At 44.0% G+C, this 24,591-nt stretch overlaps 1 protein-coding gene across 3 annotated transcripts in view; it reads left to right on the top strand.

Annotated features, from left to right (window-relative positions):
• The window catches only part of PDCD1LG2 (programmed cell death 1 ligand 2), an 81,286-nt gene that overhangs the window by 11,242 nt on the left and 45,453 nt on the right, over positions 1-24,591 (top strand). The window contains exon 1 of one of the 3 annotated variants that reach the window (XM_040620310.1): positions 15,186-15,573. The exons of 1 other annotated variant lie outside the window; for it this stretch is intronic. Coding sequence is in view for 1 of the 2 variants with exons in the window: in XM_008690904.2 (XP_008689126.2) it covers positions 15,552-15,573 (22 nt within the window). In the remaining variant the exon portion in view is untranslated. Of the gene's footprint in view, positions 1-15,185; positions 15,574-24,591 lie in introns of those variants that run through there. One more of the 3 variants, XM_008690904.2, reaches the window with a different exon arrangement.

Genomic DNA, 24,591 nt, shown 5'->3' on the forward strand with positions numbered 1-24,591 from the left:
CCGAGCTCCCTGTTTTAGTGTAGTTTGTGCCCGCTCCCGAGCTCTGGTTTTCAGTCTGGTTGTGTGCCTGCTCCCGAGCTCTCGGTTTCAGTCTAGTTCGAGTGAGCGCTCCGGAGCTCCAGTTGTCAGTCTGGACACGTGGCCGCTCCCGATCTCCCAGTATCAGTCTGGTTCCAGTGAGCGCTCTGGAGCTCCAGTTTTCAGTGTGGTCGTAGGCGTGTTCCCAGGCTCACGGTCTCTGTCTGCTTTCTTGTGGGTGTCGGTCCATGAGTCTGACCAGCTCCCCAGTGCAGGTGGCTACTGCTTCCCGGTGCCCAAACGCATCGGCTCCCTTCCCCTTCCGTTTATTTTCCAATATCTGTGTGCGGATTCACGGCTCCCTGCTTCATACCTCAATACTCAGCACTGGAGATGTTCATTTGTAGAGATCCAGATGTATCTTCCTGCATCTCAGGCTGATTCCGTGGCTTTTCAGGATGGTCTAGTACCTATCCAGCTCGACTCAGGGGAGTCTCTAGTACCTATCCAGCTGAAAAAGGGGTCCCCTACTCCTCCGCCATCTTTTCTCCCTCTCTATTTCCACTGTCTTACCTTCAAGTTCACAGATTCTTTCTTCTGCCCATTCAAATCTGCCTTTGAATCCCTCTAGTGAATTTTTCATTTCAGATATTGCACTTTTCAGCTCCAGAATTTCTTTTTGATTTCTTCTTAGGTTTCCTATCTCCTTACTGATCTTTCCATTTTGTTCATACATCATTTTCTTGACTTCCTCCATATCATCCTTTAGTTCTTTGAGCACCTTTAAGAATTGTTTTAGAGTCCTTGTCTAGTAAATCTGCTATCAAGCCTTTTTCAGGGATAGTTCCTATTGATGTATATTTCCCTTTGCACCATACTTTCCTGTTTCTTTGTATGCCTTATTTTTTGTTGTTGTAGAAAACAAGACACTTGAATCTAATAATGTGGTAACTGGAAATCAGATTCTCCACATTCCCCATAGTTTGCTGTTTTGTTATGGTTTTCAGTTTATTGTTTTTCTTGTTTGTTGTTATTGTTGTAGGCTGTCTCTGTACCAAGGATCAAACTAAGGTGTAAACGTAAAGTCTTCTCAGGTCTTCTCTGAGCCTGTTCCTTTCCCTGGCCATATGCAGTCACTTTTACATTTTTTCCCATATATGCCATTGTTATAAATGTCTTCATTTTTAATGTCTGGCTCCCCAGAGGGGGAAAAAAAGGGGGGGAAGAAGTAATAAAAAGGGTGCTGACCCTTTAAGTCCCCTGGAAGTCACTTCACCTAGAGGTGGAGAGGATTGCAGCAAGGAGAGGAGGTACAAAAACAATGGCCACTGCCTCTTTGTCTGCACCTCTGTGATCAGATGCAACAATCAGTGATCAGAGAACAGACCCTCAATATTGGGAGGACAGAGTCTTTTTGCCTTTCCTGGCTCCCACAAGCTGTGTGTGAGCTACTCCAGGAGTGTGTACATGGCTAGCTTCCTGCCACAGGACTCAGGGTGGGAGATGTGTACCTGCTAATGCTATGAACTGAAATGTATCAAAATTAACTGCAATTTACCATGCCTTCCTCTGGATGTTGTAAGCCTTCAATAGACTCCAGAGTTCCAAAATAGCTGTATCAGACAGATTCTGCCAATGTAATTATTGTCCAGGTGGTGAGATGGACTCCTAGTGCTTTTCTACTCCATCATCTCCCCCCCACCACCACCAATTCATGCAGTCTTATTCCAGGATTACACTACCTCCATCTCCCTGGAAAAAGCTGAAGATACAAAAGGATGTGATCCCAGGATTACACTGTTAGAACTATATGTGTGAAACACTGGTTGAGAGACTGCTTTAGTGACCCACAATAATTCACGCCAAGTGTTAAAGTATTTCCAATAGTCATAGGAATCACAAACATGTTAGAAAAGACTAAAGTTTGGTTTGTTTATTTAGTTAGTTTGCACCTGTATTGAAGAAGAGTTTAATAAAACTCTATTAAAAAATAGGTTGGGGTGCCTATGTGGCTCAGTTGGTTAAGTGTCTGACTCTTGATTTCAGCTCAGGTCATGATCTCAGAATTGAGCCCTGCGTTGAGCTCCGCACTGGCATGGAGCCTGCTTGAGATTTTCTCTCTCCTGCTGCCTCTGCCCCTCCCCCACTCCCCCCCTCTCTGAAGAAAAAAAAAAGAAAGTAGGATAGTAGAGTGATTGAGAGCAGGGACTGTAGAGTTAGGCTGTTCGGGCTTGAATTCTGGCTTTGTTGCTTCCTGTTTATTTGACCTTAGTTAAGTTACTTCTTTCTTTCTTCATGTGTATAATGGAGCCAATGATAATATCTCACTTAAGAGAGCTGTTAGGATAATTACACGAATTAATATGTATAAAAAAAACCCTCAAGCACATTGTAAATGCTGAATGTGAGTTGGTGGAATAATATATATGCTCTGTCCCTAGGCATGTAATATTTCTATAAACAAAAAGACAGAGTCAGTATCCACCCAGGTAGGCAGTCTGTTCTGTGTAGTCATTCAAGGACTCAGATGGATGACGGCTCTGTTATATTCAGTACGTGGTTTCCAAAGATTCCTTGGGGGTCTCGTTACAGCTTGTTAAGCTAGAAAAACGTAGAGGAGCTCAATGGAAGGTTCTTATGAGCCAAGTTTGGAGACAGGGCGCAGAATTTCCTCTCCCATTCCATTGGTTAGAATTCAGTCACATGATCATACCCAGTTGCAAGGGAGGCTGGGACATGTAGTCTAGCTGGGAAAAGAGGAGTATATGAATTTGGAGGGAGAGCTATCCATGTTGGCTACAGCTGAGCATCTCGACAAAACCATATTGGTACTGGTATCCCAGCAAGAAGAGTACATTGAATTGAAATAGCTATAAATCATTGGCCTCTATTGTGGTTATTTTAACAAAGCGACTTTTTGAAACTGGTCATTGAGTATAGTCTAAAAATATGGATGAGGACATTCTTCACTTCATTATGCAGTGTGCTTTCTAAGGAACACTAGGAAAAATGTCCCTTTGATCTCAATGCCAAAATAGTTGTGTTCCTCAAGTGAGAAGTTGTTTTGTTTTACCACCCAACCTTGGAAATATTATTTATTGTTTAACTCTCCAGTGTTGGCTTAGAAAGCTTAGATCCAATTTTATTTTTTCATTCAACTGATATTTACTGAGTATTTACTACAGGTCAAGCTTTGAGCTAGATACTGAAGATTTCAGAGAGAACAAAACAGACATGGCATGGCTCCTGCCTCTTGGAACTCACACTCTAGATGAGGGTAGGGGGGTAGAGGTGGAAATATATAATAAACAAATGCATGACCGCATAAGTGCAACAATACCAATAAATAAGGGACCAAAGTAAATTAAAGAGTCAGGAACTGATTTTAAACATAGTGAGTAGGGCAAGAACTTCTCTGAAAAGGTAACATTTAAACTGCACCACACAAAAGTTGGTATTCTTCTAGCAGGAGCTACAATTTGCACAAAAGCTTCAAGGTGGGACTGAGCTTGACATGATCAGGGGATAGAAAGGAGGCCAGAGTGACAGGAGAGTAGCAAGTGAGGTAGGGAGAAAGGCATGAAATGGAAACGCGAGCCATACAGGACTTTTAGTTCAGGATAAAAAGTTCGATTTCCATTCTAAATGCAATGGGAAGCTGTCAAAAGTTTTCAGGAGGAAAGTGGTTGATCTTGCTTGTGTTGTGAGATTACTTCTGCTACAGTGTAGAAGCATTGAAGGGGCATGGAAGCAGGGAGACCAGTCAGGCGATGAGTGTCATGAGTCTGGAAAAAAGCAGATGGTAGCTCAACCACAGCAAACCTCTATATTCTGACAGGGAGCATGCATTCCTGGCTTGTTCCCAGAGGGAAGAGGAGACTCTGTGGTTTGTCTTTATTCTTATTTCCCTCCCCTTTCTTGGCCTGCTTTTCACTTGTGATTTTGTGTTGTATGTTAGAGACCCTTAAATCCTTTCTGGATATTCTATATAGTCCTAGAATCCTAGGACATAGGTCCCTCTTCGTTCCAAGAGGGATTCATTATATTGCCTAGAAAGAATAAATATTGTCTCTCAAGAGGTTTGGTGTTTTGGGTAAATAAGAGAATTAAGTTGGGAAGACAGTTGGGACTTTTAGAGAAAGTGGATCCAGAAAATCCAAACTGCTACTAAGAACAATTTGTAAATGTAGATCATGGAGCTCAGAAAGAAGTTTCTCTTCGATATTTCTCCTGGATTAAATGAGAGAGAGATACTGGGGAATTCTGTGGACCGTCAGGGAAGCCTCAAGTTTGGTGCCTATAAAGAGAGGAGTTACAATTGGGGAACCAAGGGGTAAACGTGGAGAGAGGGAAGTACGGCAGGAGACTGCTTCCTCAAAATCAGGATGGTTATGAGAGTGCTCTGGTTTGAACTTCAGGAACTTACTGGAAATGAATAATGTCATACACACATGCGCACACAGACATCTATTGAAAAGACATAGCAAATGTCTTTTGCAAGTGAGCTTGTGGCAAGTTAAAGTTCTATGATTATCCTTAAATCTGCTAGGGGAAAAGAGGCATTGACTGCCCAGCGTGGGTATGGACAGGGAGTGAATATCCTGGCTGCTGTATCCATAATGGAAATGTACTGCTCCCCCCCTTCAGGCCAGCCCTCCCAGCCAGTCCAGTTTCCTTCCAACCCAGACAATGCACCACACATGCTTGCTAACTGTCTGCTCTTTTAGGTCACTTACCCCAGATCTCTGTGTCTTCATTCTTCATATCATGTCGTGGCTCAGGCCTCTGGCTGGGCCTTTGGCAGTCTTAGGTACCCCATTTGACTCAGCTATCTTCCTGTTTTATTGAGCAGTGAGGTCATAATTTAATGACCTTAGACATAACATATAGGGAGTAAAATGTTTGTTAAATTTGATTACTTACTAATATTTTTAGAAAACTAACAATTTGTAGAGATATATATTTGTATGCATGAAATATGGATGGATATATACATAGATAGATGTTGTAGGCATAGAGATATACACACGTATCAGAGTGTTTTCATGGGAAAGAGATCAATAATGCCTGTTGTCTATTGGATGCAAAGTAGCCACAGCCTATGAAGAGGGGACTAAGGGAACAGGAGGGGACGAGTAAAGGAACCAGAGCTGACAAAGAGTAGAAGCAAAGATACCCACATATCTCCTACTTTAAGCGCAAAGCACGTCACTGTCAGATCCTGCCACTAGAATCCCCATGCTTCTTTGCTGTTCTTCTCTTCTATAACCCTAGGCCAGGAGGGCCTTCATTCCATCCTCTTTCGTTTGTCAGGTTTGATACTCCTAAGGGGTCTCACTTTGGGATGCCTGGGTAGCTGAGTCGGTTAAGCATCTGTCTTCGGCTTAGGTCCTCATCCCAGGGTCCTGGGATTGAGCCCCACGGCAGGCTCCCTGCTCAGCAGGGAGTCTGCTTCTCCCTCTGCCTCTGTCCCTCCCCTTACTCATGCTCTCTCTCTCTCTCTCACTCTCTCAAATAAATAAATAAAATCTTAAAAAAAAAAAGAGGTCTCACTTTGAATAACAGGATGAAGAACTCCCATTGGCTTCTCTAAGGTTATCCCTCTAATTATTTTGGGAGTGTCTGGTTGAAGCTAGATGCCCATTATTACAAACATGAAGAGAAGCGATAGTAAATAAAAGAACTTGGAGCTAGACTATGGGAGATCAAATTCAGTTCTCCCATTTACTTAATATATGACCTCCAGCAAATGGTCTACCCTCTAAGTGCCTTGTTTTCCCTATTTATAAAATGAGACCAATGAGTGTACCTACCTTCTAGGGTTGTCATGCAAGTTAATTGGGTTCATACACGTAAAGCATTTGGAACTGCCCTGGCAATATTTAGAACTCCGTGAATGTTAGCCTGTATTACCGCTTTCCTCTCCAGCTAGGAATTACTACAGGTAGGAAGAGACTGCTCGTTTCATTCATTCCTCCTGATCGCGCCTCTCCCACGCCAAGCCAGTGTGATGGAGTGTCCTATCCTAGAACAAGGATCCGAGGTGGTCAGGAAAGGAGACTGGAGTGAAATGTGTGGAGTGGCTGGCCTCTGGTTTAGGGTGAAGGACCAGGTGTTTCTTCACCCTCCTCCACCTGTAGGAAGAGCTAGTCTGACCTAGCCAAATCTAGACGCGGTCCAGCCTGTGTCCATTTCCTTTCCATACTCAATTCATCTTTTTTTACTCTCTGGGCAGTAGAAGGTGCTGAGTCTCATGGCCACCACTCATGTTTCTTGCTGTACATCCCAGCTTTATTTGCTAAGGAAAATGCTCAAGATTATTGGGCAGGTGATGAGACAGGCTTGAGGCTAGGAAAAAATCTTCCCCAAACACGATTGGAGCAAAATACCCTTGAACATTATACCCTCAGAAGGTTCCTCAAAAGTTAAGTGACGTTTTCAACCAAATGAACTTCCCTATCTGATTTCCTGGAAAAGCCAGATATTCAAAGAAATTGCATGGCCCTGGTGGCCCAAGGAGATCAGTAAATTCTCCCACTGAGTTCCTTCTCAGGTCTGAAAAATTACCTGCTGACATGGGAACGTGTTTGAAGCTTGTGGGAAGAGACTGCCTCCAAATATTTGCCCTCCTACAAACTGACCACTGGCCCACTTGCCCTCCCACAACTAGGTCCTGAGTTGTTGCAAAAACCACAGGTTGGTGGCTTCTTAAATGCCATTAAGCCAGGTGACTGGCCAGTCTGCTTTTCCACAGTATGTGTTACTGTAGTGGGACATGTGTCTTCAGGTATATGCCCTTTGATCCAAAGATACCACTTACAGCAAGTTTCCCCAAGGATATAACCAGACAGGGGCCCAGAGCTCACTGGGTGGGGTCATTTATGGTGCCATTGTTTTGTAATATCAGCAATATTGGAAATAACCTAAGTGGCCATCAATAGTGACAGCTTAAATAAATTGTACCACACAATGAAGTACTCCTCAGTCTTTACAAAAAATCATGGGATCTATAATTACTGACATGGAAAGGTGCTCACAATATCTTTGATGAATAATAGAAGCAGTTCAATAAACCGCATCCTAATATAATGGCGTGTATTAAAATTACATTCTGAGGGCTTCAGAAGGGAGGGGTGGGGGAATGGGATAGACTGGTGATGGGTAGTAAGAAGGGCACGTGTTGCCTGGTGCACTGGGTGTTATACGCAAGTAATGAATCATGGAACTTTACATCAAAAACTAGGGATGTACTGTATGGTGACTAACATAATATAATAATAGTTTAAAAAAGCTAAAAAAAATAAAATAAAATTACATTCATATATATGTGTCCAGAGAACTATAGAAAATTGTATTTACCAAAATATTAGCAATTATCTCAGGTATGGGTATTTCGGTAATCTTTACTTTTTTAATTTAAAATACATTTTATAATGATACAATGTATCATTTTGCAATTTAAAAAACAAAGCTTTCTATATTTTAATTCTGAGGGGGGGAAATGAGCTAGGTTTTAATCATATTTTTACAAATACGATCTTGGGTTGACCATACCAAACAGGTAATGGCATAAGAATAAATAACATTTATTGAGCACTTACTATGTGCTAACAGGACCTGTTCTAAGCACTCTTCGTGTCTCAAGCCATTTAATCCGTACAACATTCAACATTTTAGATTTATCCCTATTTTACAGATAATGAAACAGGTACCAAGAGAGAAAGTCATTTGTTCAAGCTCCCACAACCGGTACAAGTTGAAACAGAGAGTTGGGCAGAGGTCTCTGAACATGACTGCTGTGCTGCTGCATGTCCAGTTCACCTGCCCTTTATTTGCAGGGAGGCGTAGAGGTCTGAGAAGGAGCGAGTGGTGCTAGGAGTAGGACTCTGTCCTCTTCCACTGTTGTTCTGAACGCTCTTCAGCCTCCCCCTGGCCACCTGTTCACTTAACTCCTGTCGGCTTCAGTTTCCTCTTTTGTAAAACAAGACTTTTCAGACCTCCCAACTTAAAAATGACTGAGTCCCCTCTATACCATATGTGGACCTAGTAGCTACTTCTACTGTGGCACTTATACTGCCCCCCACTGTCACCACCAACAACCTATCTCAGGATGAGAGACAGGCTCCAGTGTCCCTCAGTGGGCAAGTTGTCAAGGCAGGCTAGAAGACAGTGGGGTGTTTCTGTGCCTGCCTTTACCATCCTCTCCAATAATTCTGTTCATTTGTCATTCTCCCCACCGGACATGGGCTCTTCAAGGCAGAGACAATGTCTTGTGCATCCCCAGTGCCAAGAACATAACATTGTTTAATTAATAAACACCCTTCTTGGAGTGAAACTCTGGAAATTACAGCCATGTGGTCTTATGACTTCAGAGTAATAGTCAGGGAAAGCAATGCTTGTGTATTAATTTCTTTTAGTTTTCTGTTTTCTACCTCATCTGGCACCATGTTCAGAGTAGAAATGATCATTAAGTAAAGAAGTCACTAATTTTTAACATGCCACTTATGCAGGAGACCCTCTTTTGTGTTAATTACCTAATTCAAGAAAGTATAATTTACTATCTACTAATTTTCTATATAAATTAGAAAATACCATTTACAAAATTCCTTCTATTAGTTTGGCATTTTCCCACCACCATTCAAAGCAGTCAAGTCACACAGCTAGTGCGGAGTGGAGCGCAATCCAGCTTTTCTGCTCTCTATGTCCACTGCTCTACTTTCCACATGGTGCCTCCCTCCACTGACTGATTCCTGTGGAATCCCCACATGCCCCTAGGACAGTACCTCATATTAGAGTGCTTGCATATTTCTTCCATGGGTAAACTGAGGATCTCACGAAATCAGCTTTTCTTATAAGAAAAAATTGAAGAAGCACGGGCAGATACAAGGCACATATTGCAATGGCCACTGTTTGTTTTTGGGTTCTCATCTTCCTTTCCTCCCATTTACTCACTTTTCTTCACAAGGATGGCCGTGACCAAAGTAATCAAACCGTGGGATTCTCTAATGCTGAGCCATCAGTTAGGGCACGCTGGTGACATCAGAATCACCTGATCAAAGTTTCCCCCAAAATGTCTGTTTCTGCATCCCAACCATGGAGATTCTCAATCAGGAGGTCTGCCCAGGAGTGCCCAGGCACCTCTAGATGTTTAAAGTTCCCCAGGGGATTCTGATGTGCCACCAGTTTGGGAAAAATTGATCTGGGTCAGAGTCTCCTCAAAACATGAGTCAGCTGTCTTCTCCTGTCTGTGACTGCATTTAAAAAGATGAATCATCATTTCGCTTTCTTTTCTTTTTTAACTGAGTTGAAACCAAGAGCCGATGTGAGAACTTCTTATTTCCTTTATCTGAGGTTGAGTTCAGATGTCCTCTTCACTTCACCTAATCACTGCATCTTCTTCTAAAGATATTAAGGACAAAGGACATCAGTCCAGGACTTAGGAGAAAGATTCCCTCCTCCATTCAGTCCTGGGACCATGTTGTAGTCCTAATGAGCCATGGTTAGGGAGTCCCTAGATGAAAGGGCTATATGATACCGTGATTTCTAAAAGAAATAGACATTTGGTCTTTGGTCTCTGTTTCTGGCACAGAGCTCCACAATCCCTTGGAATTTCCTAAGTGACAAGAGATATTTTTTTGTTATGTCAGTGAGGTGACTTTCACAAACACCTAAGTTTGGGGCTGGTTCCCAGGAGAACCAACCATGTGATTAGAGGCTTGGAACTTATCGTCTTAACCCCCTGACCTCCTGGCAGGAGCGAGGTTTCAGAGGTTAAATCAATCACCAGTGGCCAGTGATTTCAACAATCATGCCAATGAATTCATTAAGCCTCCATAAAAACCCAAAAGGAAAGGGTTCAAAGAGCTTCCAGGTTGGCGAATCAGAATGCTTCCACGTGCCACTGTGCTGGGCCCAAAGTCTACCAGGACAGGAGGGCCTTTGTTTGGGATCTCACCCTTTGTATCTCTTCATCTGGCTGTTGATTAGCATTTTTTAATGTCCTTTTTAACAGGTCAGTAATCTAGTGAGTAAACGGGTTTCCTGAGCTCTGTGAGCCTCTTCAGGAAATTAACCAAACCCAGGGAGGGGTTGTGGGAACTTCTGATCAGTAACTTCTCCCTCAGAAGCCCAGGTAACAGTGTGGACTTGGGACTGGCACATGAAGTGGGGTCAGTCTTGTAGGACTGAGCCCTTAACCTATGGAATCTGATATGATCTCTGGGTAGGTAGTGTCAGAATTGAGTTGAATCGTAGGACACCCAGCTGGTGTCCAAGCTGCTTGGTTGGTGTGGGAAAAACCCACCCTCAACACACACACTAAAACTGGGTGCAGCATTTCAGCCTGGCTCTGGGGAACCTTCCATCCTGAGTTACCAGGACCATACCAGATGCATCTTAGAGCGGGCCACGATGTCTGGGGCCAACAGTCTTGCCTCCCTCTGTCCTCCCAGAGATGAGCCAGGACCAGGAAACAAGAGAAACATTGGGATGCATGTAGATTATTTAGTTCCCTAGTTCTTCCTTGTCCTTCTGCCCCAAACCACCCTACAAATGAGGCCAGGCCTGTGTCAGCATACAGCAGAGAGGGGACTCTCAGGCTCCTCTGTTCCTTTGTGTTATCAGAACTGTCTGGTATAACACTTGAGCAAAAATAGTAATTCCACCAGCTATCTAGGCAAACGTGACGCCGAAACCACAGGCCAGACTGCAGAAGGGACCGGAACAAGGACCAGAGTTCAAGTCAGGGCTGTCTCTCCCTTCTCTGCTGCTTTCTTCCATAACTCTCTGAGGAGCTTCCATGGGCCACGTGGCTGAAGTAGCCCTCTACCTCCCCACCCACCCTCCTGTACCCCACCTGTTGGGTAGAGAGTGAGCTTCACCATATCTCAGTCCAGTTTCATAATTTGCAGGTCACTTATGACTCAGTTCAGTTCCAGGTCTTTTAACAACTTTTTGAGATATAATTCACCTACCATACAATTCACCCATTTAAAGTGTACCATTCAGTGACTTTTTGTATATGAACAGAGCTGTGCAGCAATCACTACAATCAATTTTAAAGCATTCTCATCAACCCAAAATGAAACCCCATACCCTTTAGTCATCAGGCCTCCACAACTCCCCCCGCCCCACCCCGGTTCCAGTCCTGGGCCACCACTGACTATATTCTTTCTCTAGGGGTTATCTATTATGGACATTTCATATCCGTGGAATTATACAATATGTGATCTTTTGAGACTGGCTTCTTTCACTGAGCATGACGTTGTCGAGGTTCATGCAGTGTAGACTGAATACAGTACTTCATTCGCTTTTGAGGCTGAATGCTGTTCTACTGGATAGGTACACCAACGTGGATTTATCCATTCATCAGCTGCTGGACAGCTGAGTTTGTGCCACTTGTGGCTATCATGAATAATGCTGCTAAAAACATTGGGGCACACGTGTTTATATGGACATGTATTTCATTTTTTCTTGGTTATATTCCTCTCTAGGAGAGCAGTGCTTGGTCATATAGTAACTCTAGGTTTCACATTTAAGGGAACTGCCAGAGCCCAGTCCCACTTGAAATTCCAGTCTCATATCCTTTTCAATCTTCCCCCACTCCCAGAACAGGGCAAATGTGTGGTTCAACTATCTTGCTGTAGGAGAGACAAATACCCCAGGGCTGGGTCTGGCTCAGGTCATCAAGTGTGGCCTCTGAAATGGGCCTAGGACCCCTGTACCTGAGGACACAGGAGCCATGGAGTCTTTGATGGTCACTGAGGGCTCCAGGGCCTGGGATGAAGGGTGTCCCCATTTTCTTCATCCCTGAAAACAACCCTGCAGCCCTTCCCACCCCCAGCCATGAGGTACTTCAGGGACCCTCCCTCCCACCTTCAGAAACACCAGGCAAGAAGCAGGTGTCACATTTTATTAAGAGCACTCTCAAACCTCAGGATATCCAGCATCCCTTTCTTTCCCCCACAGATGAGAGGGGCAGAGAACAGTCCACACTCCCTTCAGGTCCCCAAACTGTCCTCCTTGTCTCTGGAATCCCTCTCTTGTATTTTACATTAGAAAGGCTAGTGGACCAGGTCAGCCTCTGCCACTTCTCCATTCTCCACCCTCGTTTCCCGGCCCTGTACCTCAGAGACTCCCCTTATTGCATCTGACCTTTGTGACTGCAGTAACTTTGTTCTCCAGAAGGAGCTGTCTCCCAAGTGTTTCAACCCTATGCAGTCACCTGGGAGGAGATGGGGTAGGAAGCATCCCTCATCAGTAACTCACGTCAACCCATTCAACTTAAAATAAACCTCCCTTTTATCTGAGTTGCTTTCAGGGAATGGGCCAAACCTTGATCTCTTTCCTTCTAAAAACAAACATCCGTCTCTGTTGCTCTGGCCAGAACACCCTTTCCACACCCTCCCTTTCCTCACAGGAAGGCTAGGCCCTCCTTCACAGGCAGGGGTCAAGTGCGATCCACGCCACATGCGTGACTTTCTGTAGGATCACCAGAGGCTGATGTCCAGTCCCTGGGCTGACGATGAGTCAAGGAAGGCCGGTTTTCAGGGTGGCCCCAGCTGATCTCCTCTCCCCTCTCTCTCTGCCTTCAGCTGCTTATGACATTCTCCATTTTCAAGAGAGGGGGCTAGCCATCATTGTCTGTCATCACACTCCAGATAAACCCACATCCATACCTTGGTCGCTGACTTTGGGGAGGTTGTTAAGGCTGGTTCCAGATAACCTGCTGGCTCCTTGAGTTCTCACCTCTTCCTGGGCTCTTGATCTTTGCTCATTTCCCCCAAACCCTGGCTACACTCCTTTCTCACTCTTAGGCTGTGTTCTCTTCTTTTGTTTTCTCTATCAGGTGAAGCAGAGTGGGAAAGGTTGGACTTGTTTTTTGGATCTGCACTAGTTAACGCTGGTTTAACTCCTGCTATTTGACAAGGACTCTTCCAGGGACTTCCCATGAACATTTACATCACATCACATTACATTATATACATTGCATTTGGAGGAAGATATTTGGGGAAGAAAGGATAGAAGTGACTTCTGCCCTGCATTCACAAGGGGATCCTGGGGAAGATGCACAATCTCTTTGCGTCAATCTTCCTTTCTACGAAATGAATGGATAGGGCCTCGTAGGCTGGGGGTGTACGCTGGGGGGGGGGCGGTCATGACCGTGCTTATCATATCACAGTATTTATGACTAAATTCTAATTTTCCATTACCAAGTATCAGTGCAACAGGGAGTGGCCTGTATTCTACCTGTGCCTGCACGCACCCACGCGCACATACACACACAATTCACAGGATCTTCTGTTATGAAGGGAACAACACTAAATGAAATAAATTGGAAACAGACATAAGCCCTTGGCCAAGTTCTTAAATGTTTTCTTGTTGCTCTTGGTTAGCCATGAACTGTACTGTCCATGACTGATTTTTAAGGATTATTTCTATGCCTTTACAAAAGCCATTTGTGTCCATGGCAAGTTATTTAGGAAATAAAATATAAGTAAAAAGATAGCACCTTTAAAAAATCACCTGCAAGTCCTCCACCCAGAAACGCCACTGTTAACACTTTGGTATCTGTCCCGCTCGTGTTTTGTTGAGGCGTATGGATTTAGGAGGCAAGCAAATGTGCTGAGATACCAGTTTGAGTTTTATTTGGGTGCTGTTGTCAAAACACCCCAGTCTTTCCTGGTCTGAGGTGAGTCTGTTTTCCTAAACCTCAGTTGCACAGAGAAGAGCCCAGAGCAAAGAGTGCAGAAAAGCAGCAGAGAGAGAGGGGCTTAGACCAGACAGAGGAAGGCATACGGTGGGGAATGTGGCTCCCTCCTCAAGACAAACAGGAACTCCTTGGATGGTGTGGGGATCCTGAGGATACTAAACTCTGAGAGCCACACAGGGGACAGACACATGCCCACTCCTCAGACTATCACGGTAGCTGGGGAAGAAGGTCAGGCAAGAGCAGGCATCTGCCGTGAAACCGTGTACCTGGAGCTGTGGGGGGAGAAGCAGGTCCCCAGGGGAAGGCTGGCTTCCCACAGACACAGCCCCATCCTTGGGGTCTAGGCAGCCAGTCCCATTTGTAGTCAATACAAGTTTCATTCCTTCTTGTTTGAGGGATTCAGTTAAAAGAAAAAGGAGGGAAGGAGAATGCTGCTTTTTTGGAAGAAAACCAATTAAAGGCAAGGCATGGAGAGAGGATGAGAAAACATTAAATAAATATGGCTAAGAAAGCAGGTCGCATCTGGGCTTCAGAGCCCTGTCCCTGCTCATCCCACCCGTATGAGCCCAAGAAGACAGGGCCATAGGAATGGGGTCGGTCACCCAGACTTGCATTCAGATTGGCCTTTTCTTGCACCTGCTTTGAGTCTTACTACTGAAAAGCCTCACGATGTAGTGGGACCACAGAGGTCTAACTTCAAATTCAGCCATGCAACTGAGGAAGGGTTGCTAGACCTTGACTCTTTCTTCATATATAAAATGGGCCTAATGGTGTCTAGACCACACATTGCTCCAAGAATGAAGTGTAGTACTGTAGTGGGTTAAATAGTGTTCCCAAATATTTATGTCCACCTGCAGCCTCAGAATATGACCTTATTTGAAGTAGGGTATTTGCAGATGTAATTAATTAAGAGGAAGTCATCCTGGATTAGGGTGGGAAATAATCCAATGGCTGGTGTCCTTCTAAGAAGAGGAAAGGACATTCAAAGATACACATAAGGAAGGTCATGTGAAGATGGAGACAGAGATTGGAGTGATCAGCTACAAGCCCAGGAGAATGCCAAGGCTTACCAGAATCTACCAGAAGCTGGGAAGACGCAAGGGAGCATTCATCCCTAAAGACTTCAGAAGACGTGTGGCCTGATTTCACATGTCTCTCGCCTCCAGAAATGTGAGAGAAGTGTGAGCACAGTGTCTGCTGTTTGAAGTCCCCCAGTCTGTGATAACTTCTGACTACAGCACTGGGAAACCCACAAAGGTACCTGTGTAAGTTTCCAGGCACAGGGCGAGAACATGCTGGTGTTCTTTCCGTCCCCTTCTCCTACCACTAAGCTTGTACCACCTTCCCCAGGGACACAGTTCAAGGGGTACCTGAGGGCAGAGAAGACATGCTTAAAAGCAAAACCAAAACTTCTCAGTAGGCTGGGCTTCAGTCAGTTCCTCAGAGCCAGTTTTGGTTTGAATTACCCTCATGTTACAAGGAAGCCTGAGCTGGATGGAGATGGTATCTTTTCTTCCCTTGCTTCAAGTACCTTAGTGACAGCTTTTCGTGACCCACCCTCGTATGTCCCTCTGCCAGCCAGAAAGAGTCCTGGCTCAGAGCTACTGCTTGTTGTAGTGTTCAAGACAGTAACCTATGTTTGTTTTGTTTTGTTTTGTTTTGTTTTGGCTGTTTGCTGGCTTCTGTGAGGGGCTCTGACGCAAGAGCAGCTGTTTGTTTTTGTATTTTCCTTTACGTATTTCCCTGAGGAGTGGTGCTAAGTTCTGCTGTGAGTATCTAGTAGGTTGAGATTTTCTCCTACCTTGAGTTGGTGTTGCAGACGATGATGAGGCCGCCACGGTTGGGTAAGTGTGGGCAAACTTTCACTCCACATCACTGGGGGCAGGAGGAAATCTGCTTGGCAGTTACGCTCAGGCACACCAACAAGCTCATTTCTGGCCGTCTCCAAAATAGCGGGATTTCTCCTACTTGCTCGTTACTTATTACTCGTGTTGGGAAGTTTAAGGAGATGAGATTTTTTTTTCTGCACATAATAAATGTGCAGTGAAAAAATGAACTATCTTGAGATTGTCTCTCAGCTTAGAATTGAGGAGGGTTATTGGAACTTAAAAATTTGTGTCTTTATTTTTTTTTTTTTTACATTGGACATCTGTTTGTGGTTATCCCTATGGCAGGCAATCACCATTCTAGGCTAGTCAGTGTTTACAAGCTATGCTCTAAGAATAAGCTGTTTAAAACACAGAACCACAACAACCAAAAATGCAACTACAATTAAATTAACTTACAATACAGGCAACCATGGTTTTTTTTAAAAACATGATTCATTTAGAGCAAGGTTAGCTAAATGAGAGAAACCTGCAGCCACTGTTCTTTACTGCTCACTGCCTGGGTGCGTAGAGTAGAAAAGAGATGACTGTGGATTCTTGTGGGAGAGGGTTGAAGTGAGCAGCTTGAGTAAAATTGCCTACAAATAAGGCCTTCTAACACTGAACTCCTGTGGTTCTGTGGAACGGAATCACAGATATCCATTGACAAAATGCACAGCAAGGATAGTCAGTGTCAACAGTAATCAGACATAGTCTCAGGAGTCAAATGCCAATTGACTGGATGTTCTCCAAGCTCCCTTCCAAGCCTAAGAGTCAATGAATGGATGAACCATATTGCTCTTGTCTCTCAGAAGTGGTCTGTGAGTGTTCATCGCCTGAACTCTCACTACCAGCAGCTCTTCGTTATCTGCAGCTTCCAGGTGTCTTCTCCCATATTTCTCTTGTGTGTGAACCTTTCCATTCAGCTGGAGCTCTTCCTGGGCAAGGACCGCGCCTTTTAGGTTCTCTCAGTCCCAAGTCCCAGGCACAGTGCATTGGCGCTCACTAGATGCTTGTTGAGTTGTAAATGACCTGATTTGATGAATCCACAGCTTGAATCCCCAGATGTGGGAAGTTTGTGGAATATTCGGGGGGCAGTTTGGGGTTGATTTGAGGAGACAGTGCAAATGAACTCAGAGATAGTATTTCAGGTCACGCTTCCGAGTTCACTTGGTTTAAGATGCATGGGACAGAGTCCATAGATTGTTGTGTGACGTTTTTATTCCACATAGCAGTGTCCAAATACAGCACGTGCCTTTACTGGGGGCATACTTGAGTTACCCTGTAATGAGGCACCTGCAGCCTGACCTCCTCGTGCCACAACCTGCTCTTCTGCAGCAGGGCTCCCATAGATTTTGTTCCCCAGTCTTTCATCAAGTGACAGAATTCCAGGATGGATAAGGGAATCTGAAAGTTTATCCAGCCCCAGTCAGCTCAATGCCTTCCAGCCCTCTCTAACACCTCTAGGGGCTGGTTTCAAGTTCTTATTTGCCAGACCTCTATTACCAAACCCCTCTGCTTCTTGAAGTTTTCCTCCCTTGGCTCTGAGATACTACAGTGGGGGAGCTTCTCATACTCTTAGGACCATTTCTTCTTTGCCTTCTTCTCTGTTCTCTTACATCTGATCTCCTAATTTGGGGGCATTCATCAGAGTTCAGATCTTTTTTCTCTAACCTGTGTTTTTGTAGTCTCCCCCCAAGAGACTTAATTCATTCCCCAATGTCAATTAACATTTGCATATTAGAATAACTTTATCATCTTTATCTCTATCGCTGAATTGTGTCCCAAACATTAGACTTTCATTTTTCTTGAATTGTTTTAATTACTTCATGACTCAAACCCAATTCATTTCATAGAACCCAGCTCTAAAACTCAGCTCCTGATCTAGTATTTCCTTTGTCATTTATGCAATGGCATCAGTATTGTCTTGATTGTCAGGTCTCAAAACCACAGTTCACTTGTTGCTTCTCCTTCTTTCCTGGATGGATAGCTGCTTGTTAATTGCTTTGTCAATTGTTTTGTGCATTGTCTTGTAATAAGTTTCTCCTTCCTCAACCTTTCTTCCCTTTTCTGACCCTGAATCAGGGACTTCACCAAATATCTGGATTAACACCATGACACTCTAATTGAGTGACTGGCATTCCATCTCACTCCCTCAATTCTATACAGATAAAAACAAAACAAAACAAATCCCCACCAGCTTTAATCTATTTCAGACACTCCTTTGGTATTGTCATTCACTTGTTGAGTAACTGTCACTATCTCCCCTGGCAGATCTACCTGGCATTAAGCCCTTGACATTTTTGTCTCGACCTGTATTTTCAGCATAGATATGCTACTCCCAGTCCCCCTCAACAAGCCCTGTGTGTGTGTGAACCTCCGAGATTACTTCTAACATTTCTGCAGGAGCCTCAAGAATAGCTCCGACTCTCCAAATCCCACTCATCTTGGAAGTGTCCTTCCACCAATCAACTTGCATGGTTTGGGCATTTTTATGCAAAACCTTTCACATCACTTCTTACTATTTTTCATGTGTACAGAATTTCAGCTTTCTGACTACGTTATCATGTCTTCAAGGGCAGGAACCCTTTCTTACATGAATCCTTTTCTTGATTCCCCACTTTGATTTGAATTGATTCCCTAATTCAAAGACTTGCAAAAAGTGGGAGAATAGTATTTATTGGCTAAAAAGTTGAGATGCAATTTGAATTTAAGTTAAATTTGAACTGAGACTAAATAGACTAATGTTTCCTAATGCCCAGCTCAGAGACCATGCCATCAAGAGAAGCAGCTTCCCCAGTGACCTGGGAGAGAGCAAAGGCAGGGCAACAATCTGAGCAAGACTCCTCACCAACCTAAAAAGAGTAGCCTTTGCTTCTTCTCTTTCTCAAGCCTGAGAACTTGTGACTGAGAGGCCCTTCATGACTCTTTGTAGAGCCACCAGAAAATGTTCTCGAATCTTATATCCTATGCTGTTCTACTCTGTTTCATACCATGAGGATGCCTCAACTGCTGGGGTGTGTTCATAGGCAGAATTGTTAAGAATTACCCAAAAATTCATTAAGAATTATCCAGAAATTAAGAAATTCAGCTAAACTGATCATGTGATTGAAAACTGGCTTCTTCTGCTCATGTTCCAATGTATCCCTTAGAGGGTAGCTTGCCTGAGAACACATGGCTTCAGTGAGCATCCTCTGCCTGATGGAAGCTCCAGCACAAGCAAACTCCTGCATAAGGAATATACAATTAAGATAAAAATGAAAAGCCACGCAGGCCTGGACAGTAAGATCCTTACATCCAAACAAAGGTGAATTTTAAAAGGGGAGACTGAAGAGGAGCCATGGTTGTTTGAACCCATTTCATTTCATCTCATGGAGAATAGTCATCTCTATAGTCTCTTGGCCAAAGGAGAGTCTTACATACATCCTTGAGTTAATTAATTTGGCAACGTACTCAAGTTCTCCAAATAAACTCTTTCAGGTTTTGCCAGCCAGAATATGAAAGAGTTCATACTTTCCTAATATTGAAGGTTTCCAGAACCTGCTCTTTCAGAAAATGTCATTTTCCTAAGGCACCCAGAGGGCAAAGATTTCATTGAGATGGACTGGCCTTTTGAGAGAGGTTGATGAGGTTGAAGTACCTATGAGAGAGGTACCTTGATGTTGAGGTACCTTGATGAGAGAGGTTGAGAGGCTTGAGGTACCTATGAGAACATTCTTTGGGGAAACAATCTTGTAAATAATCTTACTAAAGAGATATCCTTTTAACCTCCCATCTGTTATGGAAACGCTTCCTTCTACCTACACCTTTGCTTAAGCAATTCCAGGGGTGATGATGTCCCCACCCCATTAGCAGCCCATTCCACTGTCAGTGACTTAAACTGATGAAAATTTCTTTCTTATTTGGGGCCAAAATTATTAACCAAATTAAGTTTTTTGTTTCTCCAATAGAGAAAGGAATCAGCTGGGGGGCCAGTAGTCTTAGAGTATGATGCTAAATTGCCACGTATGCACTCATTCATCTGTCCATTCAGGGAGCAGTCATAATTGGTTATAAAGAGTTATAAACAGTCATGAAACACACACACACATACGCACAAACACACAAAGATGAGATCGGGCCTGTTCAGGGTGGTATGGCCGTAGACCAAACACACACAAACAAAAAGAAAATTGTTATAAGGACCTAACACAGTTCAAAGAACTCTTGTTCTAGCATGAAAGACAGATGTGTAACCAATTACTATACCAGTAAGGAGGTTAGTGCTAACACCAGTTAATAGGAGATAACAATTGAGGCAGGAGGAACAGCTTAGAGCAGTTAGAAAAGGCTTATCTCCTTGTGTCGAAGGCAGAATATAAGGCCACTTAAGGAAATATTTATGACCCAGGACAGTTTCTTTGAGCTCAAGTAGAAACTGAGACAGAGGGAAGGTAAGATTAAACAAAATAAAAGGAAATCAGATACGAGATTAGAATCTCAGAGCACCTGTGAAGACCTAGTCATGGAAAACACACGCATTATTTCTGTGGCTAAGGCAGGAGAGACCAGATCACAGAAGGCTGTGTAGCCCATGTTAAGGAGAACTTGACCTTATAAATCATGGGAGCTATTGAAGTCTAAGCAGGGGCATCACGATCACATCTGATAATTCTGTGTTCAGGAGATTCTTCTGCCTACCAGGTAAAAGACTAATTCATTCAACCAGTGTAATTGGAGTGCCAGCTTCCTACCAAACACAGTTTTAGGGACTGAAGGATATTAGGAAGCCAAACAAAGATCTCTGTCCTTTCAGTGATTATATTCTTATGGAAGACGGCAGCTGATAATCCAATAAAAACAAATGAGTACATTATATGGTATGTTAGATGGTAATGAGTGTTTTGGAAAAGTGAGATAGTAAGGAGAGTTGGGAATGCTGGAGAGGTGGCGCTCTTGCGATTCTGCATGAGGCAGTCTCACCAGAAAGAGCAAGGAAAGTCTCTGGATATAGGCAAGTGCACACTGGAAGCAAGGTCAGCCCTTGGGGCAATGGATCTGGGGAAGAAGCCCCACAGGCCTGGGAGCAGGCTTAGGGCCATTTAGAGAATTCCAGAATCCCAAGAACCCAAATTGTAATGGGTGGTAGGTCAAGAGCTCCAGAGGACACTCTTAACTCTCTGCAAATACATCACACTGCAGGGAGAGGCATGGCCAATCTTGGGTCCTCTAAAGCATGGGACTCAAGGCAGATGTCCCCCTTGCTTGGGCTACTAGACAGACATAGGATTTTATTCTCAGTGAAATGTTGAGCCATCGAAGGATTTTGAGTAGGATGCTCTGCTACAGTATAAGGAGGAATGACAAGATGCCGAATTAGGGCGATAGCAGTGGGTGGTAGAAAGAAGTATCATCATCCAGAAGTATCCCGACACAGAATTAACAGGACTGGGAGATGGACTAAATTGGCAAGATAAGAGATATAGAGGTTTAAGATGACACCCCCAAGGTTCTGGCTTGAGGTGGGTGTTATTATTATTGGCATTATAGGAAAATGAGGCACAAGGAGTTTTAATAAAGTGCCCAGGGTCTTAGAGGCACTTTATTTCTAGGCCCAGGATTTGAGATCAGATGTGTCTGACTTTAGAGTGTGAGATCTTATCCATTGCATGGAAGATACTATCCCTAGAAGGAAGAAGGCGGCTGGTTGGAAAGTACCTTCGTAGCAGCGTCTATCTCTCTGTCGGCCAAAGGAGGCAGTGTACAAGGAAAGTCCCCCCGGGTGGGCAAGGAAGAAAGGGAAGTTACAGCTATAGGTGGGTGAGCCAGGCATCCTTTCTGTTGCCAGAGCATGTTACACACTATCGTTTTGAGCTCCAGAAATAAGGATGCTCGGCAACTGCCACATTAAGATGATACCTTGTCTGGGTACATTTGCATTTTCAATAAGGAAGAGGGTCTTCAAGACCAGCTAAGGTCCAGCATTTCCCTATGGAAAGCACTAGATGGGGCTCCCAGTTGTTGCCTGCTAATATGTCCCTCCCTAAAAAAGAGAACAAGACTACTGCCCACTATGGACCTCACAGTCCCTTCTAGCTACTGCCTCATTGCTTGCTCCCTTTATAGCACTCTTCTCTGAAGTGTTGCCTATATTCCATTGGCTCTGCACCCTTACTCTTATTTTCTCTTCACTTTACACAGGATTTCATTTGCACCAAATCCCCCGATGTCCTGCTTGGCGAGCTCACTCATGACCTCCACACTGCTAATGCCAACCCTCAGCAGCATTTGGCTCAGCTGAGCACTCCCTCCTTGTAGCACTGTGTTTTAAACTCTAGCTTTCATTGTAATTGAAGTATGGCAAGGCCAACAGATCAGGAGATAACTGCTATTGAAAAAAAATACCTTGTCGTGTTCTCGGATCCTGAGAGGAGACATGTCACACTGCAGGGGCCACACAGGGAAGCACCAGGGTCAGACAGGAGGCAGAGCAGAAGGGGAAATGTGGCCAGAAGTCTTTATTGTGGTTTCCACAAGAAGGAATGGGCAACGCAGGGTAAGCAGGCTTCCATTGTCTAGTTTGAAATAGTTCATCAGTATTTGGAACATAGGGGCTGTCCCTTGTTGTGGGGTACCTGGCCCTAGGGTGGTTAGGGCAGTAATAGAGGTGGTTGGAATGAGGGGTTCTGGGTTGCTTCATTTGCATTTGAAAGGCCTGCCCTGGGTGAGTTGTTTACTATCTCTAGGAACTGGCTAATCCTGGGAGGGGCAGTCCCTGCAGGATCAGCAAGCATCAGACATCAAAGCATCAGAAAACAGAAAATAAAAGACATGATTAATTTGCCTTTTTGCCCTTCCCCTCAATCTTCTTTGCTAGTGCCCTCCCTCCCAGAGACCCCTAAATGTTGAACTGCCCCACATCTCTATCCTTGGACACTTTTTCTCCCATGTGTCTCTCGTGGTAATGTCATGCAGCCCCCTGGCATTAAGTAACATGTAGCCATTGAGGACTCCCAAATTTATCTGTACTCCAAACTCTGGACTATCTGTTATCCAACTGCTTACTAAACATCTTCGCATGGATGTCTAGTTGGCATCTCAAACCACGTACATGCCAAACATAGACTGATTTCTGCTCCTTAATCTGTTTTTCTCTGTCTTCTCCAGTTTAAAATTAGCACTTCCATTGCCCTAATGCCTCAAGCTTCAAATCTGGAAATTTTCCTGGATTTCTCTATTTTTGTCAAACTGCATATCCAACCTGACAGCAAACCCCATAAGTTCTTATTTGAAAAGATAGGAGACCTAAATAAATGGAAAGACATGCTATGTTCCTATTTGGAAGGCTCAATATCATTAAGATAGCTAATTTCCCCAATGGGCCTACAGATTCAGTGCAACTCCTATCGAGAGTCCAGCTGCCTTTTTTGGTGTGTGTTAGTGGACAAGCTGATCCTAAAATTCATATGGAAATGTAAGGGAGCCAGAATAGCCACAGACCCTGCAGCTCAGTCTTTCTGTAAAGGAAGCCTATCAGCTAATCTACATGGCTACAGTCTGAGGGACAGGCTTCAAACGAACACACTTCTAGGGGCTGGTATAATTCTTTCCAGGGACCGTGGAAGGCTGGTGCTCTTTGCACACTTATTCTCTGACTCACTCCAGAGAACCAGTATTTCCTGGCAGGGAGCCTTGCAGGTGTCTGGTGTACCGGTTTTTGCAGCATCTGCCCAGGGGACTCCCCACCCCTACGTCATCGGCCTCTTTTGGCCAGGGGCTTGAATTACTCCTTTCCACGGGACTGTGAGAATCAGAGATGTCTCCTGGCAGGCTTCTGCCCCCAGAGCACTGAATAGACAGCACACTGATGTACACACCCCAGTCTCTCTGTGAGGGAAGCCTCTTTGCTTCTCCTAGAGCTTCAGCCTGAGCGGTAGTCTTAAGGTCTTGCACACATTAAGTGGCCTACAAAGCTGCTCTCAAGGAACATAGGCTGTGGACACCATCTTGGTGCTTGCCCTCTGCCTTGCTTCCACTCACCGGTATGATCCAGCAGAAAGCTTATATAGTCACCTGGAACCCAGATTTTTGTGACTGCCACCCAGAGAACACCTCCAGATTGCCTGGCCTTGGTGGCCAATAGGACTTACACTTCCAGCCCACAGGACTGTATTATTTGTATACTTTCACAAGCTGCTGCCTAAGGATCTGACTTTCAACCAACCTGAATCTAGGTGCAAAGATCCTCCCCTTCGGGCTACTGACAGGTCTTGGTACATCCTCTACTACTGGGAGCTATTTAAGATAGAACTGACTGCTTGGACAAGCACAAAGCTTTGCAAGACAACTAAGAGCTGAGGCAGGGTTGAATATCAAGTTTCATTTCCTACATAAGACCAATTCTTCAAGACTTGTAGACGTAGTTGTTTCATCTGCTGCATAGAAACACAGAGAGTCAGGCAAAATGAAGAAACTGAGGAATATATTCCAAAGTCTTCAATAAATAGCATTGGAAATATTGGACAGCCACACACAAAAGAATGAAACTGGACCACTTTCTTACACCATACACAGAAATTAACTCAAAATGGATTAAAGACTTGAGTATAAGATGTGAAACCGAAAAAGTCCTAGAAGAAAACCTAGGTGATGAACTCCTTGACATTGGACTTGGTGATGATTTTTGAATCTGACACCAAAAGCAAAAACACAAAAGCAAAAATTAAAAGTTGGGACTGTGTCAAGCTAAAAAGCTTCTGCACAGCAAAAGAAATCATCAATAAAATTAAGTCAACCTACTGAATGGGAGAAAAGATTTGCAAATCATATATCTGATAAAGGGTTAATATCCAAAATATCTAAAGAACTCATACAACTCAATAGTAACATACACACACACACACACACACACACACACACACACAGTCAATATAAAAATGGGTAGAGGATCTGAATAGACATTTTTCAAAACAAGACATACAAATAACCAAAAGATACATGAAAAGATGCTCAACATCA

Source organism: Ursus maritimus, unplaced genomic scaffold, assembly GCF_017311325.1.
Source record: "Ursus maritimus isolate PB19 unplaced genomic scaffold, ASM1731132v1 scaffold_34, whole genome shotgun sequence".
NCBI lineage: Eukaryota > Metazoa > Chordata > Mammalia > Carnivora > Ursidae > Ursus > Ursus maritimus.